Genomic DNA, 25,882 nt, shown 5'->3' on the forward strand with positions numbered 1-25,882 from the left:
CTGAATCATTCTTCATCTGCTGACACTGTGCAATCTTTACTAACTAGCTAGTGCATTTTAAAGCAGTTATAATGAATAAAAATGGGAAATATTTGGAATAAAATCATTTTCTGCTATTTCACTTTGGTTAAACACCAAAATCTGCAAAAAAAAAATAAAACAAAATCATTTTCTGGCACCTCAATACATGACCTATTTTCAAGAACAAATTGCTTGTAAGGTTAAGAGCAGGAATAAAGAAAAACATGATTGAAAAGAGGATGGGTGAAAAAGGATTAGAAGACACAAAGGAAATGAAGATAAAAGAGGATGAGGTAAAGAGGAGGGAGAAGGATGGGGGATGGGGTGGAAGTCTTCCTGGACTGCAGACTCAACCTGGGCTAATCTGTTAATCAGGAGTCTCCTTTTTCTTCCAGAGCCCCGTTTCATTCCAGGAGGTCACTGTTTACTTCAGCAGTGCAGAGTGGGCTCTGCTGGATCACCACCAAAGGTGTCTGCACCATTGACAGGTGGTCATGATGGACAACTATGCAAGTGTCACCTTTGTAGGTAAGGAGGGTCCTTTGGCTGTTACCAGATAGATGCCCTCAGTGGGAACCTTTGTTTTGCTGCATGTTGGTAAGTAATTTGGTGGGAAGACCTGGGTGTGGCTTGTCCTGCCCCTGATGTCACCACACCCTCCCTTTCTGACCCAGCACCATTTCTGTTGGCTCTTTACAGGAAGGGTGGGGACACCCTTCTCCAAGGGTCACCAAGGTGGGAACACAGTGCCATGAACTGCCTGGAAGGCTTTGGACATCTTGGCTGGAGGGGGTGGGCTGGTCTTGGAGGGCCCTGTGTAGTCTCTCTGTTCTGGGTTACACCCAAGAGAGGAACCCATTGCATAAGCATTTCTGCACAAATTGTGCAGAGGCAATACAGGCTCAGGTGGGAGATGTTCAAGGGACAGAGCTTGCCTGTGATGTAGGCCAAATCTCAGAAGAGGGCCAGCTCGAGGGGCTACTCCAATGCCAGCATGTTCTTGCCACCCTATTACCTCTACAGCATCTCCAGATCCTGAACTTCCTTCATTTTTGTTGTCACTTTGTCTCTCCTGAGCTCATCTGTTACCACATTAAGCATTTTGTTTTCTCCTGGGATTTCTTCAACCACTATTTTTATTCTTTCTTTAGCCCAAGGCTTATCAGATTGGGGCATGGCATCACCCCAGTCTGAGGACCCTGGACTCTGCCCCATTAAGGGGCGGGGGCAGTGGGGAGGCAGCAATGTGATCCCCAGGATCACATCCCTAAGGGGGCTGCAGGGACTGGCATTTACTTACCAGTCCCTGCTGCAGCCTCCCAGGGGGCGGGGAGCCCTGTGCAACCCTCCTCTCATGTCTTAGAAAGTTAAAGCGGAGCCATAGTTGTCAGGTCAGGTGCCTGAAGGAGACAAGAACATAAGAATAGCCCTGCTGGATCAGGCGAAAGGCCCATCTAGTCCAGCTTCCTGTATCTCACAGCGGCCCACAAATGCCCCAGGGAGCACACCAGATAACAAGAGACCTGCAAGGCCTCCTGGGAATTGTAGTTAAGAACATAAGAACAGCCCCACTGGATCAGGCCATAGGCCCATCTAGTCCAGCTTCCTGTATCTCACAGCAGCCCACCAAATGCCCCAGGGAGCACACCAGAGAACAAGAAGACCTGCAAGGCCTCCTGGGAATTGTAGTTAAGAACATAAGAACAGCCCCACTGGAGCAGGCCATAGGCCCATCTAGTCCAGCTTCCTGTATCTCACAGAGGCCCACCAAATGCCCTTACCCAGTGCCCTTATGATCCATCAGAGAACTCACACAGGTGATGCCGTATACATGCCAGGGATGTGAGGAAAGCGTCAGTCTGAGACCTGATCTTACGATCCATCAGGTGAACATGCCAAAAGTGTGGAAAGGCTTTCGGTCATAGCTACAGCCTTAAAATAGAGAACCTACATAGGGGAGAAAAGAGGTGTTTGAAGCTCTCTTTGGTCATCTGGGGGGCTCAACTTCAAGTGCCGCCTTTTTTCCAAGTTAGAGGGATGGCAACATTGGGGGGGGGGATTTAAAAATATAAGAAGAGCCCAGCTGGATCAGGCCAAAGGCTGAGTTGCTCAGTGGCAGTAACTCTGGCAGGGTGCCCCCACTCTGCTGCAGAAGGTCCCAGATTTCATAGCTGGCAGTATCCCCAGGGAGAGTTGGGAAAGCCCTACCCTGAGAGCTGCTGCAAGTCAGGGCTGACAGTACAGGGCTGGATGAACTAGGGGTCTGTCCCCCAACTTGCTGGGACTTTCCTCTCTAAGCCAGGCTTTCACCCTCCCCTACCTCCTGGTCGCCACCCAGGAGTGCAAGAAGGAACATCCCTTCTTCCGTTCTGAAAGGAGTCAGGACAAACCCACGTGGACGAGTGATGTCTTGTCCCCAAATGCCCCACTGTACTCAAGTCACACCCCTGAAACATGTTTGCCACTTGAGTGCCCGTTCCCCCAGTCCGGAGAGGCCCTGCTCTTGCTGTTTCCCAATCCAGTTGGGATTTAAAGTCCCTGAATTGAGATTTGGTGCACATCAGAGCCTGCTTGAGGACAACACCTGGAATTGGGTGTCCTGGAAAAGGAGGCAGAGCGGACCAAATAACGGGTTCTTAAGAAGAAGTATTTTGCATGTTCTCTTGTCCTTGGCAGGGTGGTGGTTTGACTAGGACTGATTGCTCTGCAGAGGCACAGCCAGGAGATGAAATCATTGCCAATGACACTGTTCTGAACCAAGTGTGATTTGTGTCCTTTGGTTGGGGAGTCCAACACCCGCTTGGTTGCTTGAGGGTTTTTGTCCTGAATTATCCTGGCTATTTCACAGAATCCCGGACCATCTTTCAAGAAGGGGTGCAGGAGGTTCCACCTCTGCTTTTGCTACCTTCCTCTGCCGTGTATGTCTTGGATTTTCTGACCTTCCTTGGCTGCCATCCTCACTTCCCTGCAAGGAACCCTATTGAACACCATGGGACTTACTTCTTCTGATCAGACATCTGTAGGCTGGTGCTACAATTCCAGCATTTGGTGGGGGGACGGGAGCTCATGCATGCAACAATCCCCCTGGATAGAGTGACCAGATCCAAAGGGGACAGAGTGCCTCTACCTTTAACCACTGCATAGGAATTTTGGCAGGTGCAGATCTTTAAACCCTTCCATGTTGCATCTTCCAAAACTCCCTTTTCCATGCAATGGTTAAAGGTAGAGGCACTCTGCCCCCTTTGCATCTGATAATTCTACTTAGGGACTACATTTCCCAGCAGCCCCTGCTGAATCATGTGACTGAGACCAGGAGATGGGGAGGGGAGCCTTGCAGGAGAGGATGGAAGAAGGAGGGAAGCCTCAGTCCCAAGCCCCAGAGAGAGGGAGAGCCTGGAAAAGCAGGTGAGGGAGACTGGAGAAGGGAAGTTGGAGGGTCTGCATTGCAGAATGGGGGAAGAAGGGAGCTCTGGCTGTGGGGCTCTGCACAGGGTAAGAGATGCCCTGGGAAGGAAGTGTTCTCCGGGCTCTGCACTGGCACCTGTGAGCCCTCCTGCGGCACTGCAGACCCAGACACCTGGTAAAGGGCCTCTTTTGCCCCTGGGGAGCTCCTGTTGTTACATCCCAGCCCTGGTGATTGCCAGCCCTTTCCCTTGCCTGCCCTGATGGACACTCACAGTTGGGACAGAGAGGCAAAGGGTCCCCGTCCCCTGGCACTCCTCCCAGCCAAGGGTGCCTCTGCATTTGAGGATCCTCAGCATCTTGCCCTGTTGCCTGGCAGACATTGTGCCATCCCTCCCTGCAGCCATCCAGTCTCCTTTGCATCTGCCACCACGATCAGCGGAAAGGACTCCAAACAAGGATGCCCAGCATGAAGCAGGTCGAAGATATGAAAACCCTTGTGATGTTCTTCCCATTTCTCTCCCTGACAGACAGAAGAGAAACCAGACGACCACGTGGAGGAGCGGAAATGGCTGCAGCTCCTCCAGGCCAGGTAAGGGAGGGCAGCACGAACCTCTCCCCTTGTCTCACAGGTGCATTTCCTCCTGGGTCGCCTTCCACACTGTGACACAAGAGACACTGTCGGCATTCCCCACTGTCATTTCTCACACGACGTCCCAAAGGAAGCATGTAGATGTTCCTGCCTTGCTGGACTGCAGACTCAGCCTGGGCTAGTCTTTTAACGGGGAGTCTCCTTTTCCTTCCAGAGCCTCATTTCATTTGCGGAGGTGGCTGTGTATTTCAGCAGTGCAGAGTGGGCTCTGCTGGATCAGCGCCAACGGTGCCTGCACGAGGCAGTCATGATGGACAACTACGAGAGCGTCACCTTTGTAGGTAAGGAGGGTCCTTTGGCCATTCTTGGTAGATGCCCCGACAGCATCTCCTGCTCCTGAACCTCCTTCCTTTTTGTTGTCACTTTGTCTCTCCTGAGCTCAACCCTTTCCACATTAAGCATTTTGTTTTCTCCTGGGATTTCTTCAGCCACTATTTTTATTCTCTCTTTAGTCCAAGGCTTCTCAAACTGGGGCATGGCATCGCCCCAGCCTGAGGACCCTGGACCCTGCCCCCTGAAGGGGCAGTGGGGAGGATCACATCGCTAGGGGGCCTGCAGGGACTGGCATTTACTTAGCTGTCCCTGCTGCAGCCTCCCAGGGGTGTGGGGAGCCCTGCGCACCCCCCTGGATGTTGGCTTGCCAATAGACAGAAACAAAGGAACCTTTGTTTTGAATGAGAGCCATTTTGGAGGCAGGGTTCTTCCTCTTGTAACTGGGGTTGCCCTCCCTCTAAAGGAGCTGGTGCCGTGCCTGGGCATGTTTTGCTCCCCAGTGCACTCCTGGAAGCGCAAGTGGCATCCCTAGCATAGGTTTATCAGCTGGTTTATCAGCTGTGACTCCTGCTGGAAAGTGCCCTGTGCGATGGAAATCAGCTTCTGCATCAACTATCTTGGCTTCCCGTAATCTCAATTGTTTTTCTGGTCTCAAATACTTGCATTACTGTTTTACTCATTCCTATCCTTCCTCTCTATCCTTCCTCCTCCTTCCTCTCCTACCTCTAGCAAAGTAGAGATTGAAGGTGGGTCCGACTCCACCGTAGAATCTCTGTGGGTTAAATTACCAGGCTTGTGCAGCGATGTAATACTGGGGGCGTGCTATCGTCCTCCAGACCAGAAATCGGATGGGGACCTTGAAATGAGGAAACAGATCAGGGAGGTGACAAGGAGGGACAGGGTTGTAATCATGGGGGACTTCAATTATCCTCATATTGACTGGGTCAATTTGTGTTCTGGTCACGATAAGGAAACCGGATTTCTTGACGTGCTAAATGACTGTGGCTTAGAGCAGCTAGTCATGGAGCCCACCAGAGGACAGGTGACTCTGGATTTAATATTGTGCGGTACACAGGACCTGGTTAGAGATGTAAACGTTACTGAGCCATTGGGGAACAGTGATCATGCTGCGATCCGTTTTGACGTGCACGTTGGGGGAAGAATACCAGGGAAATCTCTAACAAAAACCCTTGACTTCCGACGAGCGGACTTCCCTCAAATGAGGAGGCTGGTTAGAAGGAGATTGAAAGGGAAGGTAAAAAGAGTCCAATCTCTCCAGAGTGCATGGAGGCTGCTTAAAACAACAGTAATAGAGGCCCAGCAGAGGTGTATACCGCAAAGAAAGAAGGGTTCCACTAAATCCAGGAGGGTGCCTGCATGGCTAACCAGCCAAGTTAGAGAGGCTGTGAAGGGCAAGGAAGCTTCCTTCCATAAATGGAAGTCTTGCCCTAATGAGGAGAATAAAAAGGAACATAAACTGTGGCAAAAGAAATGTAAGAAGGTGATACGGGAGGCCAAGCGAGACTATGAGGAACGCATGGCCAGCAACATTAAGGGGAATAATAAAAGCTTCTTCAAATATGTTAGAAGCAGGAAACCCGCCAGAGAAGCGGTTGGCCCTCTGGATGGTGAGGGTGGGAAAGGGGAGATAAAAGGAGACTTAGAGATGGCAGAGAAATTAAATGAGTTCTTTGCATCTGTCTTCACGACAGAAGACCTCGGGCAGATACCGCTGCCCGAACGGCCCCTTCTGACCAAGGAGTTAAGTCAGATAGAGGTTAAAAGAGAAGATGTTTCAGACCTCATTGATAAATTAAAGATCAATAAGTCACCGGGCCCTGATGGCATCCACCCAAGAGTTATTAAGGAATTGAAGAATGAAGTTGCAGATCTCTTGACTAAGGTATGCAACTTGTCCCTCAAAACAGCCACAGTGCCAGAGGATTGGAGGATAGCGAATGTCATGCCTATTTTTAAAAAGGGAAAGAGGGGGGACCCGGGAAACTATAGGCCAGTCAGCCTAACATCCATACCGGGTAAGATGGTGGAATGCCTCATCAAAGATAGGATCTCAAAACACATAGACGAACAGGTCTTGCTGAGGGAGAGTCAGCATGGCTTCTGTAAGGGTAAGTCTTGCCTCACGAACCTTATAGAATTCTTTGAAAAGGTCAACAGGCATGTGGATGCGGGAGAACCCGTGGACATTATATATCTGGACTTTCAGAAGGCGTTTGACACGGTCCCTCACCAAAGGCTACTGAAAAAACTCCACAGTCAGGGAATTAGAGGACAGGTCCTCTCGTGGATTGAGAACTGGTTGGAGGCCAGGAAGCAGAGAGTGGGTGTCAATGGGCAATTTTCACAATGGAGAGAGGTGAAAAGCGGTGTGCCCCAAGGATCTGTCCTGGGACCGGTGCTTTTCAACCTCTTCATAAATGACCTGGAGACAGGGTTGAGCAGTGAAGTGGCTAAGTTTGCAGACGACACCAAACTTTTCCTAGTGGTGAAGACCAGAAGTGATTGTGAGGAGCTCCAGAAGGATCTCTCCAGACTGGCAGAATGGGCAGCAAAATGGCAGATGTGTTTCAATGTCAGTAAGTGTAAAGTCATGCACATTGGGGCAAAAAATCAAAACTTTCGATATAGGCTGATGGGTTCTGAGCTGTCTGTGACAGATCAGGAGAGAGATCTTGGGGTGGTGGTGGACAGGTCGATGAAAGTGTCGACCCAATGTGCGGCGGCAGTGAAGAAGGCCAATTCTATGCTTGGGATCATTAGGAAGGGTATTGAGAACAAAACGGCTAGTATTATAATGCCATTGTACAAATCTATGGAGTATTGTGTCCAGTTCTGGTCGCCGCATCTCAAAAAAGACATAGTGGAAATGGAAAAGGTGCAAAAGAGAACGACTAAGATGATTTCGGGGCTGGGGCACCTTCCTTAGGAGGAAAGGCTACGGCGTTTGGGCCTCTTCAGCCTAGAAAAGAGACGCCTGAGGGGGGACATGATTGAGACATACAAAATTATGCAGGGGATGGACAGAGTGGATAGGGAGATGCTCTTTACACTCTCACATAATACCAGAACCAGGGGACATCCACTCAAATTGAGTGTTGGGCGGGTTAGGACAGACAAAAGAAAATATTTCTTTACTCAGCGTGTGGTCGGTCTGTGGAACTCCTTGCCACAGGATGTGGTGCTGGCGTCTGGCCTGGACGCCTTTCAAAGGGGATTGGACAAGTTTCTGGAGGAAAAATCCATTATGGAGTACAAGCCATGATGTGTATGCGCAACCTCCTGATTTTAAAAATGGGTTATGTCAGAATGCCAGATGCAAGGAAGGGCACCAGGATGAGGTCTCTTGTTATCTGGTGTGCTCCCTGGGGCATTTGGTGGGCCGCTGTGAGATACAGGAAGCTGGACTAGATGGGCCTTTGGCCTGATCCAGTGGGGCTGTTCTTATGTTCTTAACTACAATTCCCAGGAAGCCTTGCAGGTCTCTTGTTATCTGGTGTGCTCCCTGGGCATTTGGTGGGCCGCTGTGAGATACAGGAAGCTGGACTAGAATGGGCCTTTGGCCTGATCCAGTGGGGCTGTTCTTATGTTCTTATGTTCTTAGTTGTGGCCTTATTCTTTTGAATAGTTTTCAGCTTCTTTAAAAGAACAACAGATAATATTAATTATGTAACATGTTAGTGAGCATCAGTTATTTTATATGTGGTTGTGGCTTTTCTGAACCCCAATCTGATCAACGGAAAAAGGGGGCTAGGGGAAAAAGGGGAAAAAAGGGGGGGAAAGGGGAAAAAGCTGGCTGGGGTGTTTTCCCTTTAGCTCTTACTGCATTTTCCTTCTTGTTTCAGAATCCCTGGTTTGCAACCGGTTTGGAAGGATCTGTCCAGAAACCCTTTCCCCACAGCACGAAATAGAGGAGAAACTCTGTACATGCCCAGAGTGTGGAAGGAGCTTCAGTAAAAGCTGTGAATTGATGACCCATCAGAGAATGCACAGAGGGGAGAAACCTTATACATGCTCTGACTGTGGAAAGAACTTCCGTTTGAGAAGTTTTCTAACATGGCACCAGAGAACACACACAGGGAAGCCCTACACATGCCAGGAGTGTGGAAAGAACTTCCGCTGGAGCAGCCATCTCATAACCCATCAGAAATCCCACACAGGGGAGAGACCTTATACATGCCAGGAGTGCGGAAAAGGTTTCTGTCGGAGTGCTGACCTTACGACCCATCAGAGAACTCACACAGGGGAAAAGCCCTATTCATGCACGGAGTGTGGAAAGAGTTTCAATTCCAGCAGCCATCTGAAATCCCATCAGAGAACCCACACGGGCGAGAAGCCCTATACATGCCAGGAGTGTGGAAAGGGCTTCAGTTGGAGAAGAAAACTAAGAAACCATCAGAGCATCCATACAAGGGAGAAACCTTATACATGCCAGGAGTGTGGAAAGAGTTTCCGTCAGAGTCGTGATCTTATGGTCCATCAGAGAACGCATACAGGGGAGAAGCCCTATACATGCCAGGAGTGTGGAAAGAGCTTCTGTCGGAGTGCTGACCTTACGACCCATCATAGAACTCACACAGGGGAAAGGCCCTATTCATGCCCGAAGTGTGGAAAGAGTTTCAGTTGCCGTGGCAATCTGAAATCCCATCTGAGAACCCACACGGGCGAGAAACCCTATACATGCCCCGAGTGTCAAAAGGGCTTCAGTTCGAGAAGCCGTCTAATAAACCATCAGAGAATCCATACAAGGGAGAAACCTTATACATGCCATGAGTGCGGAAAGGTTTTCAGTCTTGACAGTGCCCTTTCAAACCATCAGAGGACGCACACGCGCGAGAAGCCTTATACATGCCTGGAATGTGGGAAGAGCTTCAGCTGGAGGAAAAATCTAACATACCATGAGAAAATCCATAAAGGGGAGAAACCCTATAAATGCCAGGAGTGCGGAAAGACCTTCAGTTATAACAGCTCACTTAGGACCCATCAGACCATACACACAGGGGAGAAGCCCTATTCATGCCAGGAGTGTGGAAAGCGCTTCAGTTGCAGTAGTGCCCTTAGGACCCATCAGAGAACTCACACAGGGGAAAAGCCACATTCATGCCCGGAGTGTGGAAAGAGTTTCATTAGCAGCGGCAGTCTGAAATCACATCAGAGAACCCACACGGGTGAGAAGCCCTATACATGCCCAGAGTGTGGAAAGGGCTTCAGTTGGAGAAGAAATCTAATAAACCATCAGAGAGTCCATATAAGGGAGAAACCTTATATATGCCAGGAGTGTGGAAATGTCTTCAGTTCGAGTGCTGCCCTTATGAGACATTTGACAACTCACACAGGGGAGAGGCCTTATACATGCCAGGAGTGCGGTAAGAGCTTCAGTTGTAACAGTGCACTTAGAACCCATCAAACAATACACACAGGGGAGAAACCGTATTCATGCCACGAGTGTGGAAAGAGTTTCCGTCTGAGTTTTGAGCTTACGATCCATCAGAGAACACATACAGGGGAGAAGCCCTATACGTGTCAGGAGTGTGGAAAGAGCTTCAGTTGCAGCAACGTACTTAGGACACACCAGAGAACTCACACAGGGGAGAAGCCCTATTCATGCCTGGAGTGTGGAAAGAGTTTCATTTGCAGCGCCCATCTGAAATACCATCAGAGAACCCACACGGGCGAGAAGCCCTATACATGCCGGGAGTGTGGAAAGAGTTTCATTTGCAGCAGCCATCTGAAATCCCATAAGATAACCCACATGGGCGAGAAGCCCTATACATCCCAGGAGTGTGGAAAGAGCAGCACACTTACAACCCATCAGAGAACCCACACGGGCGAGAAGCCCTATACAGGGGAGAAACTCTATACATGTCATGAGTGTGGAAAGAGCTTCAGTTACAGCAGCGCACTTACGACGCATCAGAGAACTCACACAGGGGAAAAGCCCTATTCATGTGTGGAATGTGGAAAGGGTTTCATTTGCAGCAGCAATCTGAAATCCCATCAGAGAACCCACACAGGCGAGAAACCATATACATGCACGGAGTGTGGAAAGAGTTTTCATCAGAGTCTTGATCTTACGATCCATCAGAGAACACATACAGGGGAGAAGCCCTATACGTGCCAGGAGTGTGGAAAGAGCTTCAGTTGCAGCAGTGCACTTACAATCCATCGGAGAACTCACACAGGAGAAAAGCCCTATTCATGCTCAGAATGTGGAAAGAGTTTTATTTGCAGCAGCAATCTGAAATACCATCAGAGAACCCACACAGGTGAGAAGCCGTATACATGCCAGGAGTGTGGAAAGAGTTTCATTGGCAGTAGCCATCTGAAATACCATCAGAGAACTCACACGGGCGAGAAGCCCTTTACATGCAGCGAGTGTGGAAAGAGTTTCACTTCCAGCAACAATCTGAAATACCATCAGAGAACCCACACGGGAGAGAAGCCCTTTACATGCAGGGAGTGTGGAAAGAGTTTCAGTTACAGCAGTGCACTTACAACTCATCAGAAAATCCACACGGGCGAGTAACTCTATACATGCCTGTAGTGTAGAAAAGGCTTCTCTCAGAATGGTTCCCTTAGAAGGCATCTGAGAGTGCATAGTGAAGGCACTATTCATAGTCACTGTTGAATAATGAAGGCACTGTTCCTGCCAAAAGTGTGGAAAGAGTTGCCATCTGAGTACTGACCTTATGATCCATCCGAGACATCACACGGGAGAAGTCGAATGCATGCCGGGAGTGCAGAAAGAGGTTCAGTTCCCAGAAAAGCCTGATGACTGATTGGAAAAGCCACACAGGGGAGAGATCCTATCAATGCCAGAGGTGTGAAAAGAAGTTCTCCATTCAGTCAGGTGTTAGTGAGCATGAGAAGGCACATGAGAGAGTAACCATGTAAATTGGGGCTGTTTATCGGGGTCCATGGATGTCCTTCTAGGAGTCTGCACAGTGAGTGCAAAGAACCTTTTGTCTCTGTGCGTCAGGCTCGTGATGAGACAGGCATGCAGAGGGCCACGTTCTGTGGTGGTGGGTGTCTGGCAGGAAGGCTGCTTCGTGGAGAAGGATCTGGTTCCCACAGGACTGCCATTGTACAGATCCTCTGAAGACTTGAGAGGTGAGGCAACCCCAGTGCCACCTCTTTTGGGGTGCTGTGTGCCCAATGCACCACCCTCCGTCCAAAGGAAGACATGGAATAGTGTTGGCTACGCTATGAATGAAGCTGCCCTGCACTGGAACAGTTTGCCTTTGGATATTTTCAAGCAGAGGCTGGAGATCTGCTTAAGGTCAGAGCCATTGCCTGCATTGAGCAGGGGCTTGGACTGGATGACCTCTGAGGCCCCTTCTAACTCTCAAATGCTCTGAGCAGCTGGACCAGGCCAAGACAGCACCAGAAGTTGAGGTTGGGCAATTCCAATGGCTGATTTGAGAAAGAGGGACAAAGCAGTGAACCAGAATGAGGAGGAAGTAAGATGGCGACTGGCCAAGGTCTCCCCGTCTTTCCCTCCTTTCACCTCTTCAAATTTTGCTTGTTTATGGGAGATATTCTGAGGTTTTTTTTTTTTCATCCTAATTATGTACTGATAAGGTACCTATTGCAGCTCTGGCTTTTCGTTTTAACTCTTGTGGGGCAGCTCGTCAAATGTTAGTGACTATGCGGGAGGTTTTATTTCTCCCAAGTTCTTCTGTGCTGTCCGAGACCTTCCTGGCACCTCTGATGTTGGCCATTTTGCTCCTGTGGGGTGTCTGTTTTCGAGGATTGTTTTGGATTGTAATCATGGGCAGAAGGAGGAACAGGCTGCAAGCGGGCAGTGTCTCTCCCATGAAGGTCTCCAAACAACTGCGGCTCGATTGCCTCTCATCGTGGAATGGAAATGTTAGTGATTCTCCCAATCTTCCCTCCTTCAATAACCCTGACTGTCTGGAGACTGAAGGTGTTTGGGAAGGGAACGAGCATAGAAATTCCCCAAGCCCAGAGAACACATGGAATAGAGCTTGCCCTGCAGTGACTCCACAGTCTGGTTATCCTTGTGGGAGCGCAGTGGATGAAAATGCCTCAATCCCAAGGAACCGGAGGGACTGGATGGACTCTGACCTAGACAGTGTTTGCCTCCTGACTGTATTGGGAGGTCACTCTTCAGCCTTGGCAAGAACAATCTTGGCAATATTCCAAGAACTTCAGGAGGTCTCTGCCCAAATAGCTATTCTGCAGAAACAGCTACAGGAGCAAGTAGCCCCAAAATTCAAAAGTGACTCTCCGGCAACTTCACGATCTTTTAGGAACAAACAGAACAAACAAAGCCCAAGGACACTCCTGCCCCTGTGGAAGAACCTGGGAGCAAGCCAGTCTCCACGCTTAATGGAGTTGATCCTAAATCGTGCTGTTTTCAAGCCAACCAAATCATTCTGGAAGTGGGCAGAGTGCCAGTTAATGCTGGAAGATTTAAGGAATGGCGCAGTCTAAAAACCTCTCTCAGAACAATCTTACGTATGGAATTTAATCACATGGATGTACAAAGTTACCATCTGCTGCAATGTTCTCTATATAAAACCAGCCTTTTTCTTACATTTGAGACCTCTATAATTCCCCTGACTCTGGTTCGAATGAGACGGTTTCTTGACACATTCAAAATAACAGTGAAGAGAGTTTTCTCCATTACTTTGGATCTTCCCCGAGAGCTTCTGTCACTCTAGGATTTAAATATCTCCATGCCTCAATTAAGCCTACTCTCTTCATTGATTTCCCAATTTTAATTCCCTCACTTGACCTCTTTCTGTTTCTTGATGTTGTTTCTCTTTGATTTAAAATACAGTTTGTATCACCTCCCAATATAATTTCTCCCCAAGCAAATTTTTTCACCTCTCTTAGCATCTTTTGCATAAATTTGGCTTGGCCAGTGTTAGGAGCATAATAAGAACCTAGAGTCAATAATTTGTTTTCTAACTACCCTCTCACTATCATGTATCTGCCTTCTGAGTCTTCCATCTGGTACATCACTTTGAATTTTGAATTTTTCATAAAAATTATTGCCACCTCCCGGCTTTATTTGTCCCATTTGCAGTGTATTGATCACCCAACTCTGGATGTTTCATAATCTCTTTTTTCCCTTCTTCTGGTGAGTTTCCTGTAACAGCAATACCTCCGCTCCCAATTTTTAAATAGTCCCCATAATTGTATATCTTTTCTCTGGTGAGCCAAGTCCATTTGTATTATAAGAAATTATATTCAAATTATCTAACATTACAGTCATAAATTTTATAAACTATATTTCCAGACATGTTGTTCTTACATAACTTTGTAAAATATTTAATATATATTGTAGCATTCAACTTATGGTCATAGTTAACTAAATAGAATTGTCTAATTTCCTTTTGTTCTCAACTTCTCCCCCTCCCCCCTCCTTCCCATCTCTCTTTTTCCTCCAGCCTACAACCATTCCCTCTGTCCCATTCCCCTCGCCAAACCCTACTTTGGTATTGAGACATCGAGGTCTCCAGCTCATTACTTTCAGCTGTGCCATGTGAGTTCCAATGTGAGACCAGGGGTAGTTCTCCTGAGCAGAACCTTCCCCCCCGCAGCCCTGTCTTCTAACAAACATGTTTTAAATGGTCAATACCATTATTTCAACTTTTTAAACTTATTTCAATTGTTAATGTAACTTTTAACCTAATATTCCTCCTCACTTATTAGTCCATCTACGAATGAATTATTAGACTTTAAACTTTAATACTTTAATGTATCAATCATTTAAGTTTCTAGTCCATCTATCAATTCAGTTCCGTTACTTATTACATAATACTTAAATTCTTAACTCTATCTTATTCTTCACAAACCCTCTTCATAATCTCACCCAAATTCTGCTATATTTGGTCTTATCTTCTCATGTCCTTCTACTTGGCGTACAGCCCCAAAAGTAGCTGTATACAGGTGTTCACTTGCTCTGGAAAAGTTCAACAAAGTCTATCTTTCAGGGTTTGTTTTTTTTCCAACTCTGCTCCACTGTTGTCCATGTTCCTCTTGCAGGTTTCTTTATAATAATAATAATATACAGTATTTATATACCGCCTTTCTTGGTCTTTATTCAAGACTTTATTCAAGGCGGTTTACACAGGCAGGCTTATTAAATCCACGCAGGGATTTTTACAAATTGAAAGAAGGTTCTCTCTTTCAAGAACCACCACATTCAAGATGTTACACTCCGATCTGGTTTTAACATTCTGGCCTCCATCCTCCCACGCTCCGAGCAGATGGAACAGCTCAGCTGCAGCTTGCCGGCTGCTTCAAGGTCGCACGGTGCCGGTGGCCTCGAACTGGCGACCTTGTGGATGTTAATCTTCAGGCAAATGGAGGCTCTACCCTCTAGACCAGACCTCCTGCCATCCTTTCTTTCCCATCCTTTTTCCCGCAGTTGTATCTTCATTTCTTTGGAAAAATCCTTCAACTGTACCTTGTCCGTCATATCTCTTGTATTATTATGTCCACACCAGACAACCCGTTCAAGTGTCATTTATATTTTGTTTCTGAAGCTCTTCTGTGTACACTTTCCACTCTCTCTGTTTCTGAATTATCTCTGAAGCCAGATCCTGATATATCTCTACTTCCACTCCTTCGTATATTAACTTATTTCCACTCCTTGAAGCACTCCTTGAAGCACGGTAAACGACCACCTTTGTTGTATAGAAATCAAATCTTACAATTATATCCCTGTACCAGTTCTGATTTCTCCTTCCACCAACTCAGTGAACACCTTCCAGCTGCTTTCTGTTATTGGCTGGTAAGGGCAGACATCTTTAAACCATCTTGTAATTATGTCCTTTAACTCTTCTCTCCTCCCTCCTCAAAGTTTCTCAGTCCTAAATTCTGAGGACGGCCGTGGTTTAATCACAGCTATTAGAGATAAACGACAGGCTTTTTTTCCAAGATCAATGGAATTACCTTTTGCATGCCATTCATAAGAACATAAGAACAGCCCCACTGGATCAGGCCATAGGCCCATCTAGACCAGCTTCCTGTATCTCACAGCGGCACACCAAGTGCCTCAGGGAGCACACCAGATAACAAGAGACCTGCATCCTGGTGCCCTCCCTTGCATTGGCATTCTGACATAGCCTGTTTCTAAAATCAGGAGGTTGCACATGCACATCATGGCTTGTAACCCATAATGGATTTTTCCTCCAGAAACGTGTCCAATCCCCTTTTAAAGGCATCCGGGCCAGATGCCATCACCACATCCTGCAGCAAGGAGTTCCACAGACCGACCACAGGCTGAGACCGACCACACGCGATTCCAATGGCTGATTTGGAAAAGAGGGACAAAGCCCCTCACTGACACTTCCCCTAGAATGTGTTTTGAAATGTATTAATCTCTGGCTCTGGAAAACGACAACTGACAGTCTCTTCTTGAGTTATCCCACTAGATCTGATACATGCATGTAGATTTGGATGAAATTGAATGAGGTATTCTGAGGTTATACCAAAGTGCAGTACTTTGGAACACCATGTAAATACCATCCATATTGGTGTCGTGTTTTGGGCATTTGTCTGAGACCAGGAAAATTTCTGCTCAGCCCCTAAGGTTTCTGAGTGACCTTGGGTCAGTCACTATCTCTCAGCCTTACCTCACAGGGTTGTTGTGAGGGCAACAGCAGGGAAGGGACCATGTACTTCACCCTAAGCTCCTTGGAGGAAGGGCAGTCTAAAAATGTGATTAATAATAATAAAAAACAATTCCTTCAAGTCCAGTGCTTCTCAAAAGGTGGGTCAGGACCCACTAGGCGAGTCAGGAGCCAATTTCCGATGGGTCGTCATTCATTTCAATGTGTATTTTATTTTTAATACATTAGACTCAATGCTACCATGGTATGTGACTGCATTTGGGAAGATGTTGCAGATCTGTACTTTTGATGGGCTCATACGGTAGTTCCCCAAACTGAGTCAAGACCCACTGGTGGGTTGTGACCTGGTTTTTGGTGGGTCACCAAAGGGTGATGGAGAGATCAGATAGCTGAGAGCCGACCTTTATCTCTGAGAATCCAATCCTGTTTCCTTCCCCCCCCCCTTATCTCTTAATAAAACCCTTTGGCTTAAAACCTCTGCCGTGTTCTGGGATCAGTGGATTTGTTTGTTTGTTTAAGGAATTCAAGTCCTGCATTTCCATCCTGCTTAAGGATCCCCAAGGCGGCTTGCAAAAATTTCAATGCAGTCGAGAAAGCTAAAACATTAATAGATGTTAGTTAATAGTTTAGTTTAGAATGCTAAAACATTAATAGAAAAACAATTAAAACCATGAAAACAATAGAAGCTGAATTGAGTCACAGTTCAATGATGTTTCATAAAAAGCCTCAAACGCCCCACCCCACCCCGCTGTCAACATTGAAAAGCTTCCCTAAATAAAAATGTAGGAATTTCTTACCTGAGAATTCCAGTTCGGGGAAAGGGAGGGTGGCATTCCTACTGCTGGGATACCCCTCTTCCTGGGAGGCAGGATCGGACCTTGATTGACAGATACTCCTCCCACATGGGGGGGTGTCCCTTCTGGTCACCAGTCCATAGTTGAGAGGCAGGAAAAAACCTGAATGCCCCCCTGTGCCTCAGCTGTGGCCTGCCCCTTGATGAACGGCGTATCCACTGCAAGGGCTAACTTGGTAGAGAAACTCTGACAAACTGTAGATGAACAACTACAATGATAACCAAAAATAGTATTGCATAAACTAAGTGGAAAACGGCCCCGCCCCTGGTGGGAAGGGAGGGTGGTTGTACCCTGTGGGAAAACTTGAGCTAGCAGTGTACCCCCCCCCCCCGAGCTGGAGAAGTGGCGGTCAGAATGCCATCCTTCCTTTCCCAGAACTGGAATTCTCTTCTGGGAAGGAAGGACTGGCATTCCTACTGCTGGGATATACCAGAGCCAACCAGGAGGGTGGGCCAGCGAGGGTTTGCTCACTGCTTCACCACCTGTTGCAACACCTTACGCCCCATAGTGGTGTCCGATGAAGCGGCTGAGGTTATCCGGAAGTGCTTGGCGAAGGTGTGGAGTGAAAACCATGTCGCCGCCCTACAGATTTCAAGAAGGGATGCATACCCATCGAACACCTCTGGTGGCAGCGCTCCTAAGGGAGTGGGCCATAATCCCTCTGGGGAAACTTCCCCTCTGGCCTGGTAGGCCAGTTGTATGCATGCCCTCAGCCAGCGCGCTAGTGAGCCAGCTGAGGCTTTGTGGTCCTAGTTGGAGCCCTTGTAGGTTATGGACAGGGCCTCCGACTTTCTGAAAGCCCTGGTGCGCTTGGTGAGGTAATGCAGAGCTCTGCGCACGTCCAGGGTATGCCACGCCTTTTCTCTGGGGTGGATTGGTGTGGGGCAGAAGGATGGAAGAATAATCTCCTATGCCCTGTAGAATAAGGAGTTGACCTTCAGAATGAAGGTCAGGTCCAGGCGGAGAACCACCTGGTCTTTGTGAAAAATGCAGAGTTTGGGGTTGATGGAGAGTGCCCCAAGCTCTGAGACCCTCCTAGCTGAGGTAATTGCCATCAGGAATAACACCTTGAAGGTAAGTTCCCTGATGAGGACTGAGTCCAGCGGCTCGAAGGGTGCCTGAGTAAGAGCCTCTAGGACCTTGTTCAGATCCCAGCTGGGGAACCAGTGGACAGTCGGGGAGGTTCAGGAGCACGACCCCCCCCCCCCGCAGGAACCTGCAGTCGTGAGGGTGGGATGAGAGGTATTCCCCATAGCCCGCTCCCAGGATGCTCCCTAGGGCCGCCACCTGCCTCCTGAGAGTGTTGGTGGACAGCCCCTTGTCCAGGCGGCCTTGAAAGAAAGCCAAAACATGCTTCACCTTGGCTCTCACCGCTCTGACCCCCCTAGCCTCGGCCCACCTGGTAAAGGTGCGCCAGGTGGACTGGTACACCTTCTTAGTGGAGGCCTTCCGTGGGGCCAACATGTGGCCGTGACCCTGTCAGAATAACCCAACCTGTCTAACAGGCCCCGCTCAACCTCCACGCTATCAGAATGAGGAGGTGTGGCTGGGGGTGGACAGTTGAACCCTGGAGCAGAAGGTCCTGCTGTAGTGGAAGGGTCCAATGTTTCTGCATTGACAGGCGTAGGAGCTCTGGGAACCACAGTTGTCTGGGCCACCTCAGGGCGATCAGAATGATCTCTGCCCGGAGTTGCTTGACTCTGTTGAGGAGTGTCTGCAGTAGCGTTACCAGTGGGAAGGCATATAACAGACCCTGCGGCCAGGGACTGCGTAAAGCATCTATGGCTTCTGCTCTCTCTTGAGGGCCCCTTGAGAAGAACCTTTGGAGCTGCGCGTTCTCCCTTGTGGCAAAGAGGTCCATGAGTGGCAACCCGAATCTCTCGCTCACCAGGGTGAAGACTTGCGGGTTTAGTTGCCGCTCCGTCTCCAGGATCTGCCACCTGATTAGCCAGTCCGCTGTGGAATTGTCTATTCCGGCCATGTGTTCCACCTGTATGGCTCCGAAGTCTGCTTCGGCCCAAGTGATGGCTGCCGCCTCTCTGTGGAGAGCTGTAGACCGCAGGCCTCCTCGCTTGTTCAAATAGGCCTTGGTGGTCACGTTGTCTGTTTTCACCAGGATCTGGTGGCCCTGGATCAGATGAGAGAACTCGTCCAGTGCCAGATGGATGGCTCTGAGCTCCAGGAGATTGATGTGCCTGCGGAACTCCTCCCTGGACCTAGTCCCTTGAGCCATCGCCCCCTTGGTGTGGGCTTCCCAGCTCAAAAGACTGGCGTCTGTGTTGATCACTGTCCACTGTTGGGGAAAGGGGAGCCTGCTGCCAGATGGGAGTGGCTCTGCCACCACTCCAGCTTCTTCTTGACCTTGGGAGGAATGGAAGTCGCGAAGTGGGAGTTGTCCTGTATCTCCTGCTGGAAGCGTAGGAGGAATCTCTGAAGGGTTCTGGCATGGAAGCATGCCCATGTGTTAATGTTCTGGCAGTGGTATAGCTAATGATCGTGTAGCCCAGTGCTAAGCTCAGAATGTTGCCCCAGAAGTGATGTCACAACTGGAAGTGACATCACACCCAGGCTTTTTAAAAAGTGAAAATTGGGAGGAACCCACCTCCTTCCCCCAGCAGCTCACCACCCACTTATTCCGCTGCCTCCCCCCAGTCAGTGGCATAGCTAAGGCATCTATCTACAACCTGGGGTCAAAGAACATTTTGTTGCCCCCCCATGACAAAATCAAATTTAATTAAGTAAATAAATAAAAAGTTATTGGTTCCATGGTGTGCTATTATAACATTTCATTGGCTCTCAGAACAGTCTCATAAGTCGGTTTTGAGTTAAAGAAATCCACTTTTTGTTCCATAAGGCAGTTGTGTTTTCGTTTTCTGGTTAATTGGTCATAACTTTTGATAGAATACAGATACTCCGATGAGGTTTGTTTCATTGCATTCTGCAGTAAATTACCTTTCCAATGATATATAACATGATGGTATTCTGCATACATACCAAGATTTTCACAATTTTGGTTACTAGTGTCAATTCAGCTTGTTGCCCCCCTAAAGCTTGATGCCCAGTGTAACTGCTACCCCCTGCACCCTGTTTGCTCCACCACTGTGTCCTGGCAAGACACCATCATGCCCAGTAGCCTGGCCAGTGCCAACACGTCCTGTTGCTGTGCAGAGAGGAGCACTTCCAGAAGCTGCCACATCTTCTCATGTCTCTCAAGTCTGAGACGCCCCACCACACAGACAGAGGGTGACCAGATGCAAAGGGGGGCAGGCAGAGTGCCTCTCCCATGAACCACTGTATCCAGGAGGGGGTTCTGGTGCAGCTTTTTAATCCCTTCCATGTGGAGCCAAAGTTCTTCTACGCAATGCAATTCTTCCCTCCTCTATGCAGTGCTGCAAGTTAGAGGCACTTAGCCTGTCCTCAGGGACTCTGTTTCCCAGCAGCCCTGCTGGATCATGTGACTGGGAACAGGATATGGGGGGAGCTTTGCAAGAGAGGGTGGCAGAAGGAAGCCAGCACCAGTCCCCAGACCTAGAGAGGGAGAGAGAGTCCGCCAGCAGGTGTGTGGGGCTGGAGGAGGGAAGCTGGAGGGTCCTCATTGCTGGAGGGGGGGCAGAAGGGGGCTCTGCGCAGGGTGTGAGGTGCCCCAGGAAGGAAGGGCCTGCTGGGCTGTGCCCTGGCACCAGTGAGCCCTCCTGCTGGACTGGCAGGCCTGGGCTAGAACAAAGGCGCCCGAGTGAAGCCATGATTGAGACATGACTTGTGCAGGGGATGGAGAGAGGGGTGCTCTTCTCCCTGGCAAACAACCCCAGAAGCAGGGACATCGCCTCAAATTGAGTGTTGGCGGAGCTGGAACAGAAGAAAGGAAATATTTCTTTACCCAGCATGTCATTAGTCTGTGGAACTCCTTGCCACAGTATGTGGTGAAGGCGTCTGGCCTGGCTGCCTTTAAAAGGGGATCGGAGAGATTGATGGAGGAGAATTCCATCACAGGTTAGGGTCAGGGTGATCAGGATGACCGGAGGTCATGACCGAAAAAGAGGACAAGGCACCCCAAAGTACAGGACATTTAAGAAGAATGTAGAACATAACAGAAAAGTTTAAACTTCTCCTATTGATTTCATGCGTTTAATTTAAACAATTTATTGCTTGTTATTAAATTTAAAATTCTATTACATGGAATTTTATATACTCACTGAAAATGTGACTGTGTAATGTTTCCCAAATCCATCAGACTATTCTAGCAACATACCAACTTACTGTAGTGTAATAGAAAACTAATTGTTAGATCAGAGTTCAGGGCAGTCAGGAAGTGCGGCCTGTCTCACCTGTATTGCTCCCATGAGTGTCTCCTTCAAATTGTCTTGCTGGCTTATAACATACTTTGAGAACTCTGAGCAAGAAAAGTGCTTAAAATTTAAAAATGTAACTAGTGACAAACTCTAGACCGAATCTGCATGTAGATTATTCCTCTCCTTATGCTGCAATTCAGGAAAGCCCTTTTTAGCATTTGCATCGAGACCTGGCAGGATTCTTTTTGCAAGTACTTCTGAATGTCCTTTATCAACTTTGCTGCTCCCAAACACTTAACCCACTTTTCATTCCATGACTTGGAGCAGGAGAAAAAGGTGAGAGTGAAATAAAGACACAAAACTCTGCTTTCTACTAAAAAAAAAACCTGCTAAAATAAAACAAAACCATGTAATTCTGAGTCCTTCTTCATTTGCTGATGCTGTGCAATCTTTACTAACTACCTAGTGCATTTTAAAGCAGTTATAATGAATATAATTCATTAATATATAATATATATAATATATAATAATATAATGAATAGTCGTAAGAAGCGACTAAACAGCCACCGGGTAGATGGGACTCACCAGCCTGGGAAGGCAGCTCATCTGAGAGAAGGAAAACTCTGATCCCAAACCTCCACTGCCTTGTGGCTACATCCAGTTATGGAAAAGGCTTCAGGAGTCAACCTCGAGGCAAAATCCGGAGCTGGAGTCCCTGAGGAAGTTCATGGCTGAACATAGACATATTCTGGCAACTCCTGCGACGCCGCTGGAACCAACCGTATTGGCCTCTGCCTTTCCCTTGGACCATATCAGTGACGTGGAGAGGGGGGATTTGCTAGATGGGTAACAGTCTATCCTCCATATCTACCTTACCCAGGCTTTGCGCACTGGAGAGGACACTCTGTTCCAGAACCACCATTCAGAGTGCGATATCATAGTCTTCCAAGACTGAAGGATGCCAACAATAATGCATAAAAATGGGGAATAGTTTGAAAAAAATCATTTTCTGCTATTTCACTTTGGTTAAACACCAAAATCTGCAAAAAAAATTAAAAGAAAATGATTTTTTGCCACCTCAATACATGATCTGTTTTCAAGAACAGATAAGATGCTCATGATTGAACGGAGGATGGGTCAAAAAGAATTAGCAAACACAGTGGAAGTTAAGATAAGAGAGAATGAGATCAACAGGAGGGAGAAGGATGGGGGATGGGGTAGAAGTCTTGCTGGACTGCAGACTCAACCTGGGCTAACCTGTTAATCTGCTTTTTCTTCCAGAGCCCCATTTCATTTGTGGAGGTCGCTGTGTACTTCAGCAGTGTAGAGTAGGTTCTGCTGGATCAGTGCCAAAGGTGTCTGCACCATTGAGAGGCGGTCACGATGAACAACTATGAAAGTGTCACCTTTGCAGGTAAGGAGGGTCCTTTGGCTCTTACCCGATAGATGCGTTTAGTGTGAACCTTTGTTTTGCTGTATTTTGGTAAGTAGTTTGGTGGGTAGACCTGGGTGTGGCTTGTACCGCCCCTGATGGCACCACACCCTCCCTTTCTGACCCAGCACCATTTCCGGTGTCTCTTGACAAGAAGGCTATCTCCAAGGTGGGGACACAGTGCCATGAACTGCCTGGAAGGCTTTGGATGACTGGCATTTACTTACCAGTCCCTGCTGCAGCCTCCCAGGGGTGCACAGAGCCCTGCATGACCCTCCGCAGTCTTAGAAAGTTAATGCGGAAACATAGTTGTCAGGTCAGGTGCCTGAAGGAGATAAGAACATAAGCCCCGCTGGATCAGGCGAAAGGCCCATCTAGTCCAAGCTTCTTAGTGACCCACCAAATGCTTCAGGGAGCACAAAAGACAACAGACACAACTGCATCCTGGTGCCCTCCCCTGCATCTGGCACTCTGTGGTAGCCTATCTCTAAAAGAGACTGAAATATCTCTGAAATATATCTCTAAAACCAGGAGATTGCACATACCTACCATGACTTGTAACCTGTGATGGACTTTTCCTCTGTAAATCTGTAGTGGTGCCACAAAAATGGAATTCCCTACCGGGGAACTAAGAACTTTCTGTTCCCTCGTAGTCTTTCGGTGAAGGCTCAAAACCTTTTGTGTTTGGCAATGTGTCATTCATTGACCTGTTTCTCGATAGCAGCACTTTTGTTAGTTGCCCAGTTTGTTGTTCCCTTTTGATTTCGTTTACTGTTTTATATATTGTATATTTTTTAGTTCTTGAGTTGACGTCGCCTTGAGCATGTGCTCTGGCATAGGAAAGGTGGAATATAAATCTTTTAAATACATACATAATAAATAAAACGTAGACAAGCCATGAGTGCGGAAACAGCTTCAGTTGCCAGGAAAGCCTTATGACTGATCGGAAAAGCCACACAGGGGAGACATCCTATCAGTTTGACTTCACAGAGTGCTGAGTTGCTCCAAGTTGCTGGATGAACTGGTCATCTGTCTCCCGACTGTCTTGTTGGGATTTTCGTCTCTAAGCCAGGCTTTCACCCTCCCCTACCCCCAGGTCGCCACCCAGGAGTACAAGAAGGAACACCCCTTCTTCCATTCTAAAGAGTCAGGACAAACCCACGTGGAGGGGTGATGTCTTGTCCCCAAATGCTCCACTGTACTCAAGTCACACCCCTGAAACATGTTTGCGGCTTAAGTGCCCATTCCCCCAGTCCGGAGAGGCCCTGCTCTTGCACTTTTCCAATCCAGTTGGGTTTTTAAGTCCCTGAATTGAGATTTGGTGCACATCAGAGCCTGCCTGAGGACAACACCTGGAATTGGGTGCCCTGGAAAAGGAGGCAGAGTGGACCACATAACGGGTTCTTAAGAAGAAATGTGATGCCTGTTCTCTTGTCCTTGGCAGGGTGGTGGTTTGACTAGGATTGATTGCTCTGCAGAGGCACAGCCAGGAGATGAAATCATTGCTAGTGACACTGTTCTGAACCAAGTGTGATTTGTGTCCTTTGGTTGTGTCTTTTGGTTGGTTGCTTGAGGGTTTTTGTCCTGATCTCCCCCTGGAATGATCCTGGCTATTTCAGAGAATCCTGGACCATCTTTCAAGAAGGGGTTCAGGGCTGGAGGTTCCACCTCTGCTTTTGATACCTTCCTGTGCCGTGTATGCCTTGGATTTTCTGACCTTCCTTGGCTGCCATCCTCACTTCCCTGCAAGGAGCCCCATTGTACACCATGGGACTTGCTTCTTCTGATCAGACATCTGTAGGCTGGTGCTACAATTCCAGCATTTGGAGGTGGGGGGAGCTCATGCATGCAACAATCCGCCTGATTAGAGTTACCAGATCTGAAGGGGACAGAGTGCCTCTACCTTTTACCACTGCATAGGAATTTTGGCAGGTGCAGCTTTTTAAACCCTTCCATGTTGCATGTTCCAAAACTCCCTTTTCCATGCAATGGTTCAAGGTAGAGGCACTCTGTCCCCTTTGCATCTGATAACCCTACTTAGGGACTACATTTCCCAGCAGCCCCTGCTGAATCATGTGACTGAGACCAGGAGATGGGGCGGGGAGCCTTGCAGGAGAGGGTGGAAGAAGGAGGGAAGCCTCAGTCCCAAGCCCCAGAGAGAGGGAGAGCCTGGAAAAGCAGGTGAGGGAGACTGGAGAAGGGAGGTTGGAGGGTCTGCATTGCAGAATGGGGGAAGAAGGGAGCTCTGGCTCTGGGGTTCTGCACAGGGTAAGAGATGCCCTGGGAAGGAAGTGTTCCCCAGGCTCTGCACTGGCACCTGTGACCCCTCCTGCTGCACTGCAGACCCAGACACCTGGTAAAGGGCCTCCTTTGCCCCTGGGAAGCTCCTGTTGTTACATCCGAGCCCTGGTGATTGCCAGCCCTTTCCCTTGCCTGCCCTGTTGGACACTCACAGTTGGAACAGAGAGGCAAAGGGTCCCCGTCCCCCGGCACTCCTCCCAGCCAAGGGTGCCTCTGCATTTTAGGATCCTCAGCATCTTGTCCTGTTGCCTGGCAGACATTGTGCCATCCCTCCCTGCAGCCATCCAGTCTCCTTTGCATCCGCCACCACGATCAGCGGAAAGGACTCCAAACAAGGATGCCCAGCATGAAGCAGGTCGAAGATATGAAAACCCTTGTGATGTTCTTCCCATTTCTCTCCCTGACAGACAGAAGAGAAACCAGACGACCACGTGGAGGAGCGGAAATGGCTGCAGCTCCTCCAGGCCAGGTAAGGGAGGGGAGCAGGGGGCAGCATGAACCTCTCTCCTTATCTCACAGGTGCATTTCCTCCTGGGTCGCCTTCCACACTGCGACACAAGAGACACTGTCAGCATTCCCCACTGCCATTTCTCACACGACATCCCAAAGGAAGCATGTAGATGTTCCTCCCTTGCTGGACTGCAGACTCAGCCTGGGCTAGTCTTTTAATGGGGAGTCTCCTTTTCCTTCCAGAGCCTCATTTCATTTGCGGAGGTGGCTGTGTATTTCAGCAGTGCCGAGTGGGCTCTGCTGGATCAGCGCCAACGGTGCCTGCACGAGGCGGTCATGATGGACAACTACGAGAGCGTCACCTTTGTAGGTAAGGAGGGTCCTTTGGCCATTCTTGATAGATGCCCCGACAGCATCTCCTGCTCCTGAACCTCCTTCCTTTTTGTTGTCACTTTGTCTCTCCTGAGCTCAACTCTTTCCACATTAAGCATTTTGTTTTCTCCTGCGATTTGTTAAGCCACTATTTTTATTCTTTCTTTGTTCAAGGCTTCTCAAATTGGGGCATGGCATCGCCCCAACCT

The 25,882-nt window shown here is 48.4% G+C and overlaps 1 protein-coding gene across 3 annotated transcripts in view; it reads left to right on the forward strand.

Moving 5' to 3' along the window:
• Nucleotides 1-25,882, forward strand: part of LOC136663717 (zinc finger protein 208-like) — a 30,607-nt gene that overhangs the window by 2,383 nt on the left and 2,342 nt on the right. Inside the window, exons 2-5 of one of the 3 annotated variants that reach the window (XM_066640598.1) lie at nucleotides 417-549; nucleotides 3,954-4,015; nucleotides 4,230-4,356; nucleotides 8,212-10,884. In XM_066640598.1, coding sequence (XP_066496695.1) covers nucleotides 516-549; nucleotides 3,954-4,015; nucleotides 4,230-4,356; nucleotides 8,212-10,884 — 2,896 coding nt within the window. In that variant the 5' untranslated portion in view covers nucleotides 417-515. The other 2 variants (XM_066640597.1, XR_010795040.1) reach the window with 2 other exon arrangements.

Source organism: Tiliqua scincoides, chromosome 13 (assembly GCF_035046505.1).
Source record: "Tiliqua scincoides isolate rTilSci1 chromosome 13, rTilSci1.hap2, whole genome shotgun sequence".
In the NCBI taxonomy this organism is placed as follows: domain Eukaryota; kingdom Metazoa; phylum Chordata; class Lepidosauria; order Squamata; family Scincidae; genus Tiliqua; species Tiliqua scincoides.